Below are 19,192 nucleotides of genomic sequence, written 5' to 3' on the forward strand. Positions count from 1 at the left end.
GTAAAAAAAACCCTGCATCCTCCATCATTCATGCCATACCTCTAACTTAGAGCAATATGTGTAAACTATTGCTGCTGTCCAGGAATGTTCTGGTCTAGAATGAAGCAACCACACTGGCTTCCAGATGTTGTTGGACAACAACTCCCATCACTGCATACCACTGGCTAACCTTAATCTATTCCACAAATAGCTTCAAACAGTTTCTAGGCATCATTCATATGGCTGGTGTTGAACTTCAAAGCCCTACACCACCTGGAGGAAAGTATTCTTAGTAGTGCTGGTGCTTCTCTTCTCTCAGACCTGTATTGTGTTCCACAGACAATAAGCTTCAGCCCTAACTTCTGAATGAAGCCCTTTTCATCCCAGAACTACCAATGAGGACTGCCTCTAGAAATGGAGATATCAAAGATTTAATACTGTCTTGGTTGAGTAACAGCATCCACCCTGAAACAAACAGTAGTAGCAAAGGCAAGATCCTGCTCTCTTTATACTATTTTTTGGATTGGGACCGGCAGGGCATCTGTGAGGGAAATTTAAGCAGACTGGTTCTTGCATGAGCGATTTTTGGACAGAAATCCATACCATTCTACCTGCCCCACGTCCCAGGCTTCTAACTCTGGACTACATTGCAGGGTTATCATATGGAAAGTTACTTGTAAGTAAGGACATAATCACACGAAGGCAGCCATCCTAGCGAAGTTTCTGGCAAAACCTGCATATGACCTGCTTGGGTATTAATAAATCGCTGGTGGAAGCTGATATAGAAACTTCTGAAGGGGGAGTGGGAGTCGGTGTACAGATTTCCCCCCTAAAGGGGCTCAAGATCACACGGAAAGCTGTAGCTGTCAGGACCTTAGCTCTCTGTAATAATAATAATAATAATTTATTATTTGTACCCCGCCCATCTGGCTGGGTTTCCCCAGCCACTCTGGACGGCTTCCACAGAGACCAAAAATACACTGTAGGGTGTCCTTCTGTGTATAGGCTATAATTTTGGTCCACCGCGTCTGGGACTGAGACGCAAGAGGGTGAAACGAGCAGGATCTGCTGAAGGCAATAGGGGGCGACCCTGCAAGCCTTGGTGCTGCCACGGCACCGTCACAACCTACACTGCGGGGCTGTCGTAAGCCCCTCATTCCCTTTGATCTCCTCAAGCCGCCCTATTCCCTGAGCCGCCATGACACGCTCTGAAGGCTCTCACTCCTGCAAGGGAACTCGGAAATCCATCTCTGTGTGGGCGGGGGGGGGGGGGAGCCAGACGCGAAACCCGAGCTGTCCGTTCTACTTTTTTCCCCCTTGCTATATCTCTGTGTTCCCATCTGGCCCCCTCGCCACGTCCAGGTTCCGTGAGCGAGAAGTGCTTCCGGTTCGCGCGGCGCGCGAGCTCCGGTCGCCGGGTTCTGCTTCCGGCGCGGCTGGTTCCTGGGACGCTCTCTTGGGGGTGAGGCGGGGCGGCTGCTCCTCTTTCTTCCTTGGGTCCGGCCGGCGCTCGGCGGAGCTGCGGGAGCCCCTATGGGCGCAGCCCGCAAGTCTTCCAGAGCGGGGCGCCTTCTCCCCCTGCCCCGCCCCTCTCGGGCACCCCAAAGGCCGTGGGTGGCACTCGGGGGGGTAAACATGGCCAGCAAGGAGCGCCCCACAACCGCCCTCCCCAGCAACTCCAAGGGTCTGCTAGTGGAAGCGCGAGGCCCGGACCCTGCAGAGGGGGCGGCGGCGGCGGCGGTGGTAGAGGGGACCTAATGCAACGCTCCAGACCTCCCTCCCGTGCACACCTGCTGGGAGCGTTTAGGACGCAGCCCTTGGTGCAGCAGCAGCCTGTCTGCGTCCCTTAACCTATATGAATTGCGCAGCGCCTGCCGTTTTACGCAGAAAGGGGCGAGGAGCTTCCTCGAAGGGAAGCCCGCCGCCTGGCCCGGCTCCTTTCTCCAGTCCACGTGCACGTGGGGAAAAGCAAGTAACACCTAGTCATGCCCCTGGAGGATCTAGGCCAGTGTCGTCCACGGCCGGCTTGCAGCAGTGCTGCGGAGTTTCAGGCAAGAGGCTTTCCCAGCCCTGCCTCGAGAGGCCAGGGATTGAAGCGTTCAAGGCACTATGCTTCCGTTTCTGAGCTGCGGCTCCTTACTGAAATGGAAGGCTGCAGTTGGCAGAGTTCTGGTCTCCGCACCTCTTAAATATGCAGGAGATCCCCCCCCCCCCATTAAGAGTTTGGTAATTCTAGTGTTCTGAAACAAGGCAGCACACACGGTTTTTGGAAGCTTGCAGATTATCCAGTCAGGTGGCTGGTGTGGACATGAGCAGGTATCCCTTGGGAACTAGTGTCTAGTAATGTAATATATTACTGACTTATGCAGCTTTTCCCTTTGTTGAAGTGTCTTGACATATCTTCCAAGTTCATACAATCTCTTCCAAATTTATACAAAATGTCACAGATGTGTGTGGACCACTAATTTGTTCAGAATGTAGCAGCAGTATTTGTCTGGTTTTCCAAGTAGAAGTGAGAAGAAGTTAAAATGTTAGAATTCTCTTGACAATCATTTCTTCCTTCCCTATAGGTATATTTTGAACATATGTTACAAATATGGCTGTCTCTCTTATTATAAAATGGGGTGGGCAGGAATTTTTGATAACCACCTTGTCAGAAGAAGACACAGTGCTGGATCTCAAGCAGTCCCTCAAAGGACTTACTGGAGTGCTCCCAGAGCGTCAAAAGCTTCTTGGACTTAAAGTAAAAGGTAATATTTATATCATGCTCCACCTTTCTTTCACTGTTTAGTAGGGTTGCAGAAACAGACCTGGTTGTCAAATTGGCCAGCTGCTAAGGCATATCTGCATATCTGTTGCCTTTTGTCCCAGATCCACACTTTCTTCTTGCCTGGTCCATGTGTTAAAATGGTGGAGAGAAGACTGACTCCTACACTTGGGGTGGGTCAACTTAAGGCTTCCATCGTCCTTAATTTCCTTCTCTCTTTTTCTAGAATGACCCACTCATGTGCTAACACACACTTAACAAAGAAGAATTGAGAATCAGAATATTCAAAACTAAACTGTGTTAAATGATCCGATGTGTGTAGGTGCCAAGGTTTCCCCCAGTCCAGAATTTCTTGCAAGAATTTCTTGCAGGCATCAGGTTGGCCACTGTGAGAATAGGATTCAGCACACTTCTAATGCTTTTTATGAATATCAGTATGTATTAGGTGACCTGCAAAAAATAGGCTAGGGGTTCACTTTTTGTTGTTGACACTGCACTTCCAGGAGGGGGGTGGGAAGCAGAAAGAAAGAACGAACTCTGGATTGTAACCAGCAAAGTCATCCTGCTAGCAGAAAGACTTCTGTTTGCTCAGTGGGACTTCCTCTCTTTCTCTCTACATGTGCCCATGCTAAATCTGTTCCAGTGGGTTGCAGGAACCCCTAGAACACATTTGGGGAGGGGAAGGAGAATAAGTTACATCAGGGAGCAGGATAGAAAATCTTACTCTAGGTTGCCAATATCATATTATACACGTCTACTCAGAAGTAGCACTCATTGATCTCAGTGGAATTAACTCGCAGGAGAGTGTGCATAGGATCGTAGCCTAAGATCATAAGTTAGTATTTTAAAATACAAATCAGGTGAAAGGAGAAAGAAACAGCTGCAGAGGAAATCACTCATTTTTGCTGAGGAAGCTGTAATCTGTTTATATTGCAGGCAAGCCAGCAGACAATGATGTTAAGCTTGGATCGCTAAAATTGAAACCAAATACTAAAATCATGATGATGGGGACTCGTGAGGAAAGCTTGGTAAAATACATTTTTCTATTTAAAACACACAAAAACTAATAATTACAGAAAACATGATTATAATAAATACATGTAATTGCCTAGAAATAATGTAGGGTTCATGTGTATGTCTGAGAACAAGCAGTGTAATTAATTTTCTGATTAAATGTTAACTGACAAAAAGTTGTTCAAGCCAGAGATTGGCCTGTATGTGGTGTGAACTGAAGGTGTTCCAGGAGGGGTACTCAAATCGTGATTGCAGGTTTCCCACAGCATCTGGTTGGCTGCCAAGAGCAGGATGTTGGACTATATGGGCCATTGGTCTGATCCAGCAGGCTCTTCTTACCTTCTTAAATTCCTTTAACCAATTGATTTTCTACCCTCTTGCCACCAAAATAACTGCATTCTTCCAAAGCCGCCAAGAATGTATAGGTTGTTCACATTTTCTTAATTTGTTTCATCACTGATTCCTCATGTTTATATTTTCCATTTTTGTGGGCTGTCAACTTGATCAGCCACTTTATTCTCTTTATGTATCCTCTTTAAAAAGTATCCAAATGCTGCTTTAAGCAGTGTGTGATGTTTAATTCTGAATGTTGCTCTTTGTTTAGACAATGCCTTGGCAAAAAGCAAAAGTACTTTTGAAGGGCAGGGGATGGAAGCAGAAGTATATCTCACTTTGTTTTTCTGTACAAGAACTTTCAAATACAGCCGTACCTTGAATCCTGAACTCCCTGGAATTCAAATGCTTTGACTCCTGAACGCCGCAAACCTGGAAGTGATTGTTCTGGTTTGCGAACATTCTTTTGGAACCCGAACATCCGACGGGGCTTCCGCAGCTTCTGACTGGCTGCAGGATCTTCCTGCGGCCATTCAGTAGCCGCAGTTTGGTTTTTGAACATTTTGGAAGTCGAACGGACTTCCAGAATGGATTCCGTTCGACTTCCAAGGTACGATTGTAATAAAATAAGTTTTTGGTGTTTTACTTTTGTTGTAGGAAGATGTCCTTGGGCCACCGCCTGATAATGAAGATGTAGTCAATGATTTTGACATTGAAGAGGAAGTGGTTGAAGTCGAAAATAGGTGAGTTTGTTGCTGAATAGAGAAATAATTGGCTGGCTTATCAATATGCAACAGCTGCATGTCATTTATATTGTTTGTTTTTAGGGAAGAGAATCTGCTGAAAATCTCCCGCAGAGTTAAGGAGTATAAAGTGGAAATATTGAACCCTCCGCGAGAAGGGAAGAAATTGTTGGTCCTGGATGTTGATTATACCCTGTTTGGTAAGTAATATACTTCATTTTCAAGACATTATTCCCTAGGCCTGGTACCTGCTGATTTCATGGTTCTTGGCAGCAGACCAGAGAGTTGCTCTCTGGGTATAGGTCGGTTCATTTGGGTTCCAGTGCAGTCCTGGGTGCTATGCTCCCTTGAATGGAGTGTAGGTGTATGCCAGAGCACAGGTAAGGAGAAATGATGCTGACATTCAAATAAGGTTTTAAATGACTAATATGAACTGGCTGACTTTCTTCTAGACCATAGATCATGTGCAGAGACTGGGCTTGAGCTGATGAGGCCGTATCTGCATGAATTCCTGACATCTGCATACGAAGACTATGATATTGTAATTTGGTGTAAGTTATTTACTTCACAAATTGAAAGTGTTTTCATTATGCCTAGAGATGCATTGCCACTTGTGACGTAGGGATCTCTGCTGGAGATGTTGTGGACTTGATCTGCATCTTTTACGCAGTGCTTGATGCCGAACCTTTCTGTTGTATTACATCTCTCAAGCCAGCAATCATGAGAGGTAGTTTAATGGAGGCTTTAGCCCTTGCGGGACAGTCAGCACAGAACCCCTGTGTGAATGAAAATCAATACTTGATTTAAAATACCCTCCTGAACAGCTTGATAAAATACTCTCTGGGGCAAGTACTCTGATTCAGAAAATGGGTTATGAATCCCTGTTGGTTGTAAACATGGGCTAGGATCCAAAGACCTACTTAGGTAATCCAAAGCCTTGGGGATGCCTAGAAGAGTGATTGTGAAACTTTGCCTTGCTTTAAATGAAGTTTGTCATCCTGCATTGGGACTGTGTGTGCTACTGTAGGAGAAGTTCAAATCAAAGTCTCCCTTGAGTGTTCAGAACTCGTTGCATGGTCCCTAGGATCTAGGACATGAGGAGGAAAACACACAATGTCAGCTGTTGAACCACTTTATTTGACACTTCCCATTTGTTTGTGTTCTTGTTGTACAGAAGTAGATCTATGCTCCCCTTTTCTCCTCCTTGTGTCAAATTGAGTGGTTGAGCAAAGTAATGCTGTATTGCACCCCCATTGTATTTTAAAAGCTTTTTCTTGTTTATATATTAAACATGGTGTGCTTTTTGTTTCAGCATCTTTACAGTAGCTCACACTTAAAACGAGCCCCAAGGTATCCAGATACCTAAGAAAAGCAGAGCTCAGATAAATAGGAATACACACTGTTACAGGGACTTGGTGGTAGCATTGGGATTAGAGAGTGACTCCATGGGCAGATTCATGCAATTGTTGGATGAGCTGCTTGCCACGAATATGCGAATGCAGGTGAAACTGAAAAACAGTTCAGATGAGAGGGACTTGCTGCATTGAAAACTAATTTGGAGCCTGCATTCATGAATAATTAGCTAATACCCAGAACAGGATAACACGGTATTAAAAGATGCCTTGAAAATACTTCACTTGAAAATAATTTGTTTATTCCCTTTCAGCTGCTACCAATATGAAGTGGATTGAAGCTAAAATGAAAGTAAGCCCGATGTGTAAGCTTGTGTGTGTTTTCATTTTCTTGTATTTTAGAATGCTTTTTGTGTGATCTGCTTCACAAAATGATTCATAGTATTTTAGTCATAGCATAGAACTCGGTTACAAGTGCTAAAATTGGCATGATTGGCTTTGGCCCTAAGTTCCCATGAATGCCTCCCTCCTCTAGTGGGACGCTCCTACTGGTGACATGCAGAAGAAGAGGCAAATTATAGGAGATTGGTAAACTACAACAGGGGATGAGCCAGTGTGCAAAATGTCCTTAGATATTGTTTTTCATTGCAGGAGCTGGGAGTGAGCACCAATGCAAACTACAAGATAACCTTCATGCTGGATAGTGCGGCCATGATAACTGTGCACACACCAAGACGAGGATTAATTGATGTAAGTGTCCTCTCACCAACCTCTTTTTTCAAGGCAGGAGCACCCACCCATCAGCACCCTGTTCTAAAGGTCAGTGTATGCAATTCAGATTTCAGTACAGATGTACCTTGGAAGTCGAACGTTCAGAAACCAAAGCGCAGCTTCTGATTAGCTGCAGGAAGCTCCTGCAGCCAGTCGGAAGCTGCATAAGCCCCGTCGGACATTCGGCTTCCAAAAATAGTTTGCAAACAGGAACAGTCACTTCCGGGTTTGCGGCATTCGGGAGCCAAAACGTTCGAGAACTAAGCAGTTCGAAAACCAAGGTACGACTGTATGTTAAAATAGAATAGGTTCATCACACTAAGAGCAACAGTTCTAAGAAACCTGACTGGCTTTTTGCCACCTGTTGAAGACTCCTCTTTCAACAAACCTTCCAGATATTTTTATCCCAATTGATATCTGCACTCGATTTGAAATAGTTTTTATATATGCAATTGTTATATGGCTTTATTGAATTGTGAAATTGCTTTGAGTCACTCCATAGGAAGTGGTTCATACACAAAATTAAGAAGTAAGCATGCCCAAGCCATACATATAAAAGAAATACAGCTTGGCTTGCTTGCTGTGCTGGCTGGAGAAACAAGGACTTCCTGCACCAGAATAGGTTGTATCCAGTGAAGTTCTCCTGTTTACTCAAGAGCTTCTCCCAATGCTACAGGACTTTCTCCCTTCTTCCTGGGTGCTCCCACACCTGCTCCCAAATCTGTTCTGTGGTTTTCCCCGTCCTTCAGGAGCACATTTCTGCAAATAATCTTTATACAGTAAAAGCAGAATACTGATGGTAAATTCTGTTGTTGAAATGCTGTTTCACTTGAGGTTATCTTACAACTTTACATCTACAGGTGAAACCCTTGGGTGTCATATGGGGCAAATTTTCAGAGTTTTACAGCAAGAAAAATACTATTATGTTTGATGACATTGGACGAAATTTTCTTATGAACCCACAAAACGGACTAAAGGTAATGTTTAGCATTCTTTTATAAATGCCAGCTTACCTAGTACGGGGTGTTAGGGGAGGGGTAATATGTCTGGTAGGGGAGAAGTTGTGCTCCTTCTGGGGTTGTTTATCCACCTTCGCTCCGCACTCAACTCTCACCTGTGGCTCCTTTAAGCTGTTGGCATGTGACAGTGCCCACAGCCCAGCTAATGTCTTGACTGGCTGGCTAAACCAGGTGAGGTAGCCAATGGGTCTCAAACCCTAGGTGAGTTAGGGACTTCCCCTGCATATGAAGACAGGCGGGGGCGGATTGAGTGGATGAGACTGATAGTGGGTCCATTCTCTCTCGAGATAGACGGATGCCAACAGCCTAGAGGAAGAAAACTCAAGTGGGTTGAAATTTGGGAAATGGTGCCAATGCAATGGGTCTTTGATCCTGTTTGCACTACTGCTGGTAGGGTGGCAGGTCACTGTTGTACCAACATGCCAGTATCTGTATCTTGATTGCAGCACTTCCCACATTGTTGTATGGAAAGAATTACTCTTCGAATGAATATTTTCTGTTGGTTGTGCTGACCATCCCTTTCTTCACAGCTCCATGCACACATTTCAGCTTTTGGATTTCAGCCATTATTTGGAATTGCTTTGACCTCGGAAGTTGTGCCACTCACCCTTTGGGATTATCATATATTTATGATCTTAGATCATCCTCCAAGGAGCTGAGAGCCAATGTTTCTGGCTTCACAATCAGCCTATAAGGCAGCTTAAACTGAGAGAGCCTGACTTTCCAAAGATACTAGATAAAGTTAAAAGCCAAGTTAGTGTTTGAATTTCTCTTATTCAGCTCTGCCACTCTGGCCACTGCACCACATCGTTCCTATGATAAAGCACTCATAATAGCTACAATGGTCTTTGGAAGCTTCCCCACCCTATCCCCCGCCATGCCCCAGTGCATGTGAACACAAGATGTTTTGTAGTGATCTGGCAGTTGCTTATCAAAGTTTTGATGTGGGGGTATTTAAGAGAGCTAGAAATAAGTTGCCTGCAAAAATGTAGGCAATTTGTTCTTTAGTACCTAGACTAAAGGTATAATGTAAAATAATGGAAATTTGAAGACATAGTGTTTAGCATTCATACTATAAGGTGCTTAGAGTGTGTCCAAAGCATTTCACATTATCTCAGTAGTTAATTCCTGCCAGGTAGTACTGTCATCCCCATATTGCAGGCAGACATGTGCTTACATAACCACTTGTCTAAGGCCATTCAGTCAGTTGATGACAGGCAAGAGTTAAATAAGGAGCTTCGCATCTCAGTCTCTTACTGAGGAGCCCTGTGTATGCCTACTCAGACATAGGTCCCCATTTAGGCCAATAGAACTTGCTCCATAGCATCTTAACTGCTATTCTGCAGTGGCCTTCCTATTTATACCATTGTGTTGCCAGTGGTAAGTATTTTCCCTTTTTATGACATCAATGGGCATATACAAGGTGGCAGCAGAATATTGTTGCTTTTGCTGTAATGCACCGGTGGCAGAGGCCTCTGTAGGGACCTGTCAGAAGTATTACAGACCACGAGAGAAATGTGGCCTGAATGAACTGAAGGGACAGGATGTACCCATTCTGAAATGGCTGTCAACAAAGTTACATGTCAGTGTCTCTTCTTTTTCTGCCCCTGCCTCCCAAACATCTCGGTGTTTTTGGAAAATGTTTGTCCTGGAAAAGACATCTGGCTCTTGTGGTACAAGCGTTGCCCTTTGTAAAGTCTCTCTGCTTCTTGAGAAATGGTGACAGATGAGTGGAAATTGCTTTAAAAGTGCTGTTCAACTAGATGGAGGCTTGATGGAGTGCACCGCTGACAGAGCGGTATCATTGCCTCCCCCTGGGAAAAGAGAGCCAGTGTGCTGCAGCTCAGACTTTTATTGACAGCAAGACAAATTGGAGGTGACCGTTTATGAGAAATGCTGCTGTAAAAGGAATCGAGATCAGATGTTCTACCAGAGGCAACAGAATTTAATCAGCCATTCCACATGGGATTAACTTATTGTCCGCAGGCCTTTGATAAATGTGACAAGTGGTGCTTGGAATGAGCTTTAGAAGCCTCTCAGAAGGACGTGGTCCCCACTGTAGACTACTGTGACAAAGATAACAGCAATTGTCTTTCCAGCTTAGTTTTTGTGTACCTAGCAATTAAGTATGCACAGAGTGCTCTTTATTTCCTTTTGGACAGAGTTCTGGAATAAACTGAAGCCTGAAACAATGTGCTGTCTGGCAGAGCGCATGCTTTGCTTATGGAATGACCCAATTCAGTCCCTGCCATCTCCAGTCAAAAGGGTCTTGGGTGGTAGTGCTGTGGAAGAGTGCTGCCCTGGCTTTTGGCAGCCATTGCCACTCAAGAGTAGATAATAGAGGTTATGCTGCAGTTTTGGCCTCTCTTACCTTGGAGTAAGCACCATTGAATTCAGTAAGACTTCTGAGTATACACGGTTAGGATTTTTGCTGTTAGCTCAGCATATTGTATTAATTTACATGGCCCTTAACAACTTTGGTTCAGGATACCTTAAGGACTGACTGTTTCCTTATATCTCTGCCTGATCCCTGAGATTTTCATGGGAGTCTCTGTTGGTGATCCCCATGATGCAGATGCATGCCTTATATCGACCAGGAGCTATGCACCCAGTAGTGTAGTTCCAACTGTGGAACTCCCTCCCAGATGAGATAATAGCAGTCCTCCTCTCCCTATTGAATTTCAGACACTTGATGACCTTTCTATCCCAGCATGCTTTTGATTGCCATGTGAGTCCTATTTTACTTTTTTTTAGCTGCTGTTGTTATTTTAAGCTTCTTATTATATGACAGGTGCATTTTTTTATTGATCTGCAAACTGCTTAGAAGCCTTCATCTGTGGTGAAAATAAGAAGTTATGAGCGTATCACACTTTCTGATACCCTTATAATTTCTAAGATTTCAGGTTGGGGTCTTAGCATGTAACTAAGCTGAAGTATGTAGAACTGAGACAATCACATATTCCTCCCCTGTCCTCTTCTTCTGTTTCCCTTTTGTCACATTTTCAGTTGTAAGCTCCTCGGGGCAGAGGGCCAGGTTCTTGTACTCTGTAAATAGATAACTAGATAGATAGTAATCTTAATGGAGGATGCCTGGGATTAGATCTTAGATCTTCTGCACCCAAAGTGTGTGATCTATTACTGGGTAAAAGGCATACCTGTTGCCTTTGTAGCTTTAAAGTTTGCTGTGTAAATTTCACTAACTGTCGTATTAGTGATTAGTCACAGTCAAGCTTCCAATCAGGGTACTTGACAGGGTACTCGCCATTTTCTATTGGGAAACAGCAGTTGACAGTGCTGAGTGGGTTTTTTAGTGGATGATGAATGCATGGTGCGTATTTTCTTTCTGCAATGGGAGACTGTATTCTTAAGACTGGAAGAAACACCGTTCTTTGTATATAGGCCCCAGAAGAGAGGGCTGCATCTGGGAGACTGCCTTCCTTCCTGGCAAGCGAGATCAAGAGAAGCCAGCCCTGCTTCGTAGAAACACAGCACAGTGCTTATGATGATGGCAGGGAGAGGAGTAGAATGTCATGTAGAGGTTGATGCTGGAGGACTGGAGGTGCTGGCAGCAGTGGATTAGGAGGTGGGAGGGAAAGAAGCAAGATCTGCAGGTGTGAAGTGAGACCACTTCTCACCACACTCTAACTTTTTAAATGTGTGGCCATACTGATGCATCTGCCCATGGCTACACTGCAGTAGAAAAATTACATGTTTTACTTTTAGAGTGGCTTTGCATTTAGGTGACACTCTATGAATAATTGTACGTGAATAGTCATCTTCATGTTTCCCCATATAATAATCTCCTTGTATAATATATAGAAGCCGTAATGTAAATTCTCAAAATACAGCTTGCCTGTGTTGTGAGTTCATGTTCACATGGAGGCCTGATTGGCTCTTTGAAGTAAAAAGAGCTTTTGCTAGTTTGTTTTTAGCAGTAAGTATCCTGCAACAAGGAGAATGTTGCCCTTGAGTTCAGCAGCTGCTATGCTGCGATGGATGTTGCTAGAAGCAACTCAGTAGTTCATAAAAACATTATTTGCAAATACTCTGAAAGGTTGATTGTTTGAGCTACTGCGTGGATATGAATAGGACATGGGGGAAGGACAAAGTCCATTTGCAAATAATACTTTGGGCTTTTAGAGTACATTGCAGGTCTCTGCAAGAAGGGAGGGATGGAGCCTGCCTGGCAAGTAGAATGGAACCAGCAAACTGAACCAAAGGGTCAGGTTCTTAGACAGGTTCTTGCAATATTATCTGCTCAACAAATGCTAGCATGTTAAGTTTGGGTATGTTCTCTATTTTTCTCTTTAAGATACGTATCATTTACACCTGGTTTCTTTCTCAACAGATAAAACCCTTCATGAAAGCACATTTAAACAGAGATAAGGATAAAGAGCTTCTAAAACTTACTCAGTATCTCAAGGAAATAGCAAAATTAGACGACTTTTTGGAGTTGAACCACAAACACTGGGAAAGGTAAGGATGAAATGCTGTTCTTGTTCAGCATTGTGCTTCAACAATATCAAATTTCGCTTCCTGCTGGCCCAATCTGAACTGATAGCAGAGGTGCCTGAATTAGTGTTGGTTCAATTTGTTAGCAATTTTGTGTACGACTTTTTCATATGCAGATGTTTAGGAAAGTGACAAAGACAATACCATAGCAGGGTGGGATCACCATAAAAACACAGTAGCCAGTATGTCTGCAACCAGGGTTTCCCTAGTTACATATAAAACAAATAGTCCCAATGACCTTGGTGGAATCTACTGCTGACTCAGGCTAGAGAAGTCTGTGCGTCTCAAAATTCTGCTAACTGCATGCATTGTACGTGGCTTGGCAGTCTTGGCTCTGTACTTGAGATTTAACTGCAGTTGACTCCAATGAAAATGCATACCAAGCATTTTCACTTGGAGAAGGAGCTAACATTAAGGCATTTTCCTTGAGAACTGGACCATAGCTCCTCCTTCAGTCAGGATAATTCTAAACTTTGGACCACCAAAGTTTCTGTTCCTTTTCCCATTTTGGTGTGAAGGATTTGACCTTAGGGATCTCGGTTAGATCTCTGTATTCTTATGTATAGCTAAAAGGTTAAGGTAAAGGACAGCCGGACGGTTAAGGTAAACGGTGTTTCCGTGCGCTCTGGCTTCTGCCACAGTGTTCCATTGTACCAGTCAGGCAGGCCACATTATTATGTATGCAGGAGGGTTGAATTGTGAACCAGCTCTACTTTTTAAAGTCTCTTTATAGGTGGAGTGTGCAACATTTTTACTTTAGAGCAGGTGTGCCTGACATAAAGTAATGCAGCCTTCTCCATCCCTGCAGGTGATGTTAAGGCTCCAACTCCCATCAAACCCAGCCAGCATGGCCAATAGACAGGAGTGATGGGAGGTGTAGTATAAAAGACCAGGTTGGAGAAGGCTTTGTGAATAGATGAACCATTCAGGACTATGAAACCAGCACTAGGCTGTAGTTTGGAAGGCATCTGTACTATCGGCAAGGGGTTGATCTTTTGAGTCCTGCAAACCGACTGGTGTTCAGTCCAGATCTATGTGCTGTGTTCGCTCTTAAGATCACCTCCTGATAAATTTTATATTTACTTCAACATTTATTTGTTGGAAGCTCAGAAATTAGAGGCAAGAAGTTGCTATTGGTCAGTAGACATTAAAAGTGCATCTGGGGTAATCGGCTGTAGATGTGTGACTCACATCTGCTCTGCAAAGCAATATTATCTGGACTTGATGGTTCTAGCACATTTTAATCAGGCTGTGGTTAGAAAATGCCTAGCATTTCACTCAAAGTCGTGAGTGTGAACATCCACATTCATCTTACAACGTACTTTCCTATGCCACAGTTGCTAAAGTAACTGATAACTCCTGATAACACATGCACAGGGCATGAATCTGAGCAATTTGGACGTGATTTAGACACTTTAATAATTTGCCCTCTTTTTGAGTGCATACTGCTTTCCCCCACCAGCTATAAATTTCAGAATGCAATTTAGACATCTCAGTCAAGATCTTTTGAGAGAATTTTTTTATGCCCAAAGGTTTGTTTTACTGGTTGGATCTTAACAACAAATGAAAGATTTGTGCTGATATTTTAGAATATTAATATGTACTACTGCTGAAAAATGCTCTCTTAAAATTCTAGGGCATATGAGCAGTGCATATTGCCTAACTCTTTTTATAATTGATTTATTTACTCCTGCTACCCATCAAGACTACAACTATTTCAGTAGAGGAGGTGCTGAAAGATGAAGAAGTAAACTAGGATAGTACTATGAATGCTTTCAGAACATCAAGAATCTATTGTACCAGTAATTCCATATGTTTTAAATGCACACCATTGTATATGGCCCTGTGTATGTCGAATCCTATTATAAATGTTTTATTTTTGGCTTTTTCTTCAGGTACCTTTCAAAGAAACAAGGACAGTAGCTTTATTTTGTGACATTGAAACCAGGCGGAACATAGAGACCCTTTGACCTTTCCTCTTGTGTAAGCTAGAATAAAGTAGTGCTGGACACTGACTTAACCACCCGAACAACTGCTTATACCTGGTCTTCCCGTTGGTTTGCTCTAGGTCTCTCTGTCTCTCTTCTGAAGATCGCCACTAACAACCAAAAGGGAAAATCATTTGCGTTTCCCTTCCTCCCTTGCATTTATCTCTGGGGTTACTATTTAAAAAGCAATGTCATTTGTACTGCTACTGTAGTATCCCCAAAACTTTAAAGACCACATTGTTTGGAAATGGGGTGGAAACCCCCCACGTTCAGACCAAAAAAAGAGGAAAATCCCCCAACCCAGATATTTACTATGGAGCCAGTTTGTTTTTTCTGCATTCTCAGTTCTAGAAACCATTTCCCCTTCCCTGTTTATGGTATTTAAGTCTATGAACTATAAGATGTCAAATTATGTATTAGTATGTCAAGTGTTCCTTTTGTACAAAACAGTTTTAAGGATGGAAAGCACCACTAGAGGGCGAAGATACCTTCATATGTGGATTGTGATAATAAAACTGTTATGACTGGAGAGAAGAGGAGGGATTTGAAAACAAATGCTTGGTTTAATGCTTGGTTGAAAAGCATTCCTTTTTTGTTTTGTTTTTTTGTTTAACAACAACAAAATCTAACCAGAGTAAAGGTTTAAACCTGAAAAGAGCTAAGAGCCTAATTCCTTAAAGCATGAACATTAGCTGTTCTGTTCTTGTTAAATCTTGTCAGGATACAAGCTCTTTTACTGGCAATATTCAGCCACAGCTGTTCTAAAGTGTCACTTGTGCTGCTTCAACCTGCACTGTGGAAGTGTGATGCGCCTGCTGTCTCGCATTGCCGACAGTCCCTTGTCATGCCATTCTTGTATTTGAAAGCAGATTGCTCCTTTCAAATTAAGATAGCATATATTGTTCTTAAGGAACTATAGCAGGTCTGCTAATAATAATGATAATAATAATAATAAATGCCTTTTCTTAAAACCTGTGTTCCATTGTTTTTTCAAGCTTCAATACAAACAAGGGCATGAGTCTCATTCTCTACCGACTGAACTATCCATGCCCTGTACTTATGCCACTTTTGATTCCTGATTGGATGTATAACAAAGTATGCTGTGTGTATGTGGTTTGCTTCCACTATCCAGAGGGTTTAAGAGGGTTTGGAATGGCTTTTAGTCCTTATATCTGCTAATATAGCGTCTCTGGTGGAAAGTCCCACTTCAGCTGTAAAAATCTTCACCTTCTATTCCAGGCTTCCTCAACCTCTGCCCTTCAGATGTTTTTGAGATGACAATTCCCATCACCCCTGACCACTGGTCCTCCTAGCTAAGGATCATGGGAGTTGTAGGCCAAAAACATCTGGAGGCCGAGGTTGAGGAAGCCTGTTCCATTCTTTAGAGCTACTGAGAAGCTGAATAAGGAGTTCTCAAGGTGTGTTTTATAGGACTATTCAATAGGCATTGCAGTAACTTCAGAGTAATTAGTTTCTGGCTCAACTCAGTTTGCATCATTTAGTAAAAGGTGGAAGAGAATCTCTTCCTTGCAGTGGGGACATTACTTGGAAGCAGTGAACAAGTAACTTCGCTATGCACAATTCAGGTGCCCATTCTTAAGCAGTGACCATACTGGGCAGCTTTATGACGGGGCACTTCAAATGTTTGAGGAATGAGCTTAGTTTTACTATCACCAAACATCCATTCTCATTCTGTTTCAGTGGCAAATCCAAATGCTTTGGAGGTTTTAGCAGTGCAGATGCTCCATACTGTGTATGTACAGAGACCTCCACGTGTGCACAAAGCATGGATGCCTTAACATAAATGCAAGTTCTCTAAGCATGTGGTGAGGCCTTGCTTGGTCCCTCAGAACTACTAGACCTGACCAGAAGTCACAAACCTTTTTAAACTGGCCAGATTCTTGCCTACTTCAGTGTGGTTCTGCCAGAGGAACCAGAAGCACATTAATCAGAATCAGAAACTTGACATCAAATTCCACTTGGTGCAAAATTTGACTGACTATCACCAAATTCACTCTTAACAAATTAGTTCCTTGTGAATGGTGGCAACAAGGGCTGTAACTCTGTGGTAGGACCTAAAAGTATCCCACTATAGTTTTGTGCAGAGTCTATGGCTTGCTTTCACAAGCTTCTAGGCACAATCCTCATTTCCAGCTAAAACGAGCAGGAGGCAGGTGATGTGAAAGACCTTGGCTTGAGTCATGGAAGACAACTGTCAGAGCAGACAACAATGAAGGTGGATCCATAGAATGAATGGAGCACTGCCCCACCAAAGTCCCTTCCTCAGCCACCCACTAACTGCCTGCCTCCTTCCTTAACACCCAGTGCAGAAGTTGCACATGTCAGCCTCAGTACTGCTGCCTTTGTGGAACTTAGCAGGAAGAAGGATGGGGACAAAACCAGAAATCGTTGCCTAGTCTTCTGATTAGTTCTGGATCCACAGAGCCATTAGGTCTGGCTGCCTACTGTTTACCTCCATGCTTTCCACTCTTACCAGTCACAATGGGTGCCAGCCTCCATTCTAGCTTAGATGAACATATAGGGCTGTGGGTCCACTGAAATTAATGGGCATGGCTAATTTAGGTCCATTGATTTTAAGTTTGTCTACTCCAAGTAAAACAGCTGGATACATCCCATAGTCCGACCTGATAAAAGGCAGCTTCCTGATTCTGGTGCCATCCTCCCTTTAAAGATCACCTTGTTATCTTTGTGCTCAGGGAGATTCTATTATATTCCTGACAATTTATTTCGGAGATTACTGAACAGTGAAATGTGTACAAACTGAATTTTCCAAAGGTGAAAAGCTAGAAAGATGAAAATTTGTGAATAGTTTTTGCTTTTGCTTTTTTTAAGGCACTAGAGGGCACAAGCGCAGCTGAAATATACACTGATTCCTACAATATTCGGCATCCAAGTGGGCCTGTGTAGATAACTGTAGCAAAAAGCAATAATGTGCATTCTAGTCTTAGTAAAGCACAATGTTTAAGACCAAGATGCTGTTTTGCAATTTTTATATACGTGAGGCTGACGTGGTTTTCTGTTTAAAAACTATTAAAACTAGTATAGCTTGTTCAAAATATTATCAAACCATCAAAAATAATTCAATAAAAAATTAGAATTAAATCGCTAGAAGGCTAAACCTTATGGAATAAGCATGTCTTAAAACATTTTCTAAAAGGAAATGAGACAGTTTAATAGTGCGCCTCAATGAGAATGGAACTGGATATCTTTAAAAAGTGGGTTCTTAATGTACAACCCCACTGAACATAATTTTAATCTAATCTACTAAAACTGGGAGATGGAGGGTACTCATTTCCATAGTTTGAAACTTAAAAAACGAAACCTAACTAAGCATACTCCAAAGGTGACAATGGCAAGTGATAGGTTGACTTTAGCCAAAGTCGGACTGCCAAGTTCCTGGGAGACTGAGCCGCTTCCTGCCCCTAAAAGTCTTCCCAAGAAAAAGTGCTTCTTCCCCTCTCTTGGATGCCATCCATTGATTTATATGGATGAAAGTAAAGTTGTGTACTTGGAACATTTTAAGGATGACGCCTAAATATTGCATGGGCATCTGCATGAAAGGGGAGGGGAACAGGCTGAATTCTCACAGAAATTTGGGGATCACTGCGCCTGTACTTTTGCCTCATATTTCAGTTTCTACAAATGTATGAAACGTTTTAAAAAAACAAAATCTGGAAATCTGGGATTATTACTTATCTGTGGGGTGTGGGGGACACCCGCCTTCCCACCTACCCCATGGGCACTCATGCTCACTTGAGAGGAGCAGGTTTTCTCCTGTCACTCAATAGTCTTGCTGTTAGGATAATCTTTTCTTGGTTCCACAGAACTCCTCTGATGCTTTGAGAGAACCCTAAGAGAACCTTAGGCCTTAAGAGTTTCACCATGTTGCCACTGGAAGCTGCTGGGTGGGGCAGAGGGTGACTAGTTATGGAAGCTACTGTGAACTTTTCATAACATACAGATACTGGAGATCCCCCCCCCCACTGGCCCAGCACCCATTTTCTTTGCTTGTCACCCCCTCCCCATAACACATGTATGATTAACTGGTTGGATTTAAAAAGAAAAACCAGCCAGGATTAAAAATTTGCCTCAGTTTATGTCAGTTTATTTCTGAGAGGTAGAATACATTAGATAAGAAGAGATTATTAGGTTTAGCCTGCCTGTCTTTGTGCATAGGCAGGAGCCTAGTGGAATTTCTTGGAAACATCAAATTTATGATTATACGTGCTGCATGCCAGTTGTTCTCATCGCCTGCCTTGGAAAGGAAAGGGAGAAAGAAGAAAAATTACTGTACATTATAATAATGGGTTCCTCCGCACTTTCACTTGTCCCACTGCTTCCCCTGGGGAACCCACTCCTTACTGCTGAATTGGAGCAAATGTCAGTTAGGTTTTCTGCAATGGATGTTTGCTCCAATTGAGAGGTAAAGAGCGGCTTTTCCCGGGGAAAGTGGTGGGGCAAATGGACCCATGCCTAGACCGCAGGACAAGCGAAGTGTGGACGAGATCAGTCAAAGACAAGTAATGAAACTCTGATGTCCCTGGCCTACCAACAACCTTACTCCCTCCCCACACTTTTGACTCATTATGCAATATACCACATTTGTGAACATGTAGGGTGGTAGTCAACTATGAAGAGATGTTCTGAAATTACGGGACCCAGCTTAAACACGTTCATTAATTTCAGTGGGTGT

General features: G+C 43.1%; 1 protein-coding gene across 1 annotated transcript; it reads left to right on the forward strand.

Annotated features, from left to right (window-relative positions):
• Nucleotides 1-1,378: 1,378 nt before the first annotated feature.
• On the forward strand, nucleotides 1,379-15,449 carry UBLCP1 (ubiquitin like domain containing CTD phosphatase 1). The gene is made up of 11 exons (XM_080988869.1): nucleotides 1,379-1,441; nucleotides 2,550-2,729; nucleotides 3,683-3,774; nucleotides 4,751-4,836; nucleotides 4,921-5,036; nucleotides 5,289-5,387; nucleotides 6,503-6,540; nucleotides 6,840-6,938; nucleotides 7,820-7,936; nucleotides 12,327-12,454; nucleotides 14,386-15,449. The coding sequence occupies exons 2-11, from the start codon at nucleotides 2,576-2,578 to the stop codon at nucleotides 14,411-14,413; spliced, it is 957 nt and encodes a 318-aa protein (XP_080844995.1). The 5' UTR covers nucleotides 1,379-1,441; nucleotides 2,550-2,575; the 3' UTR covers nucleotides 14,414-15,449.
• The last annotated feature ends 3,743 nt before the right edge of the window (nucleotides 15,450-19,192 follow it).

The sequence above is a fragment of the Podarcis pityusensis genome, assembly GCF_964106645.2.
Source record: "Podarcis pityusensis genome assembly, chromosome: 2".
NCBI lineage: Eukaryota > Metazoa > Chordata > Lepidosauria > Squamata > Lacertidae > Podarcis > Podarcis pityusensis.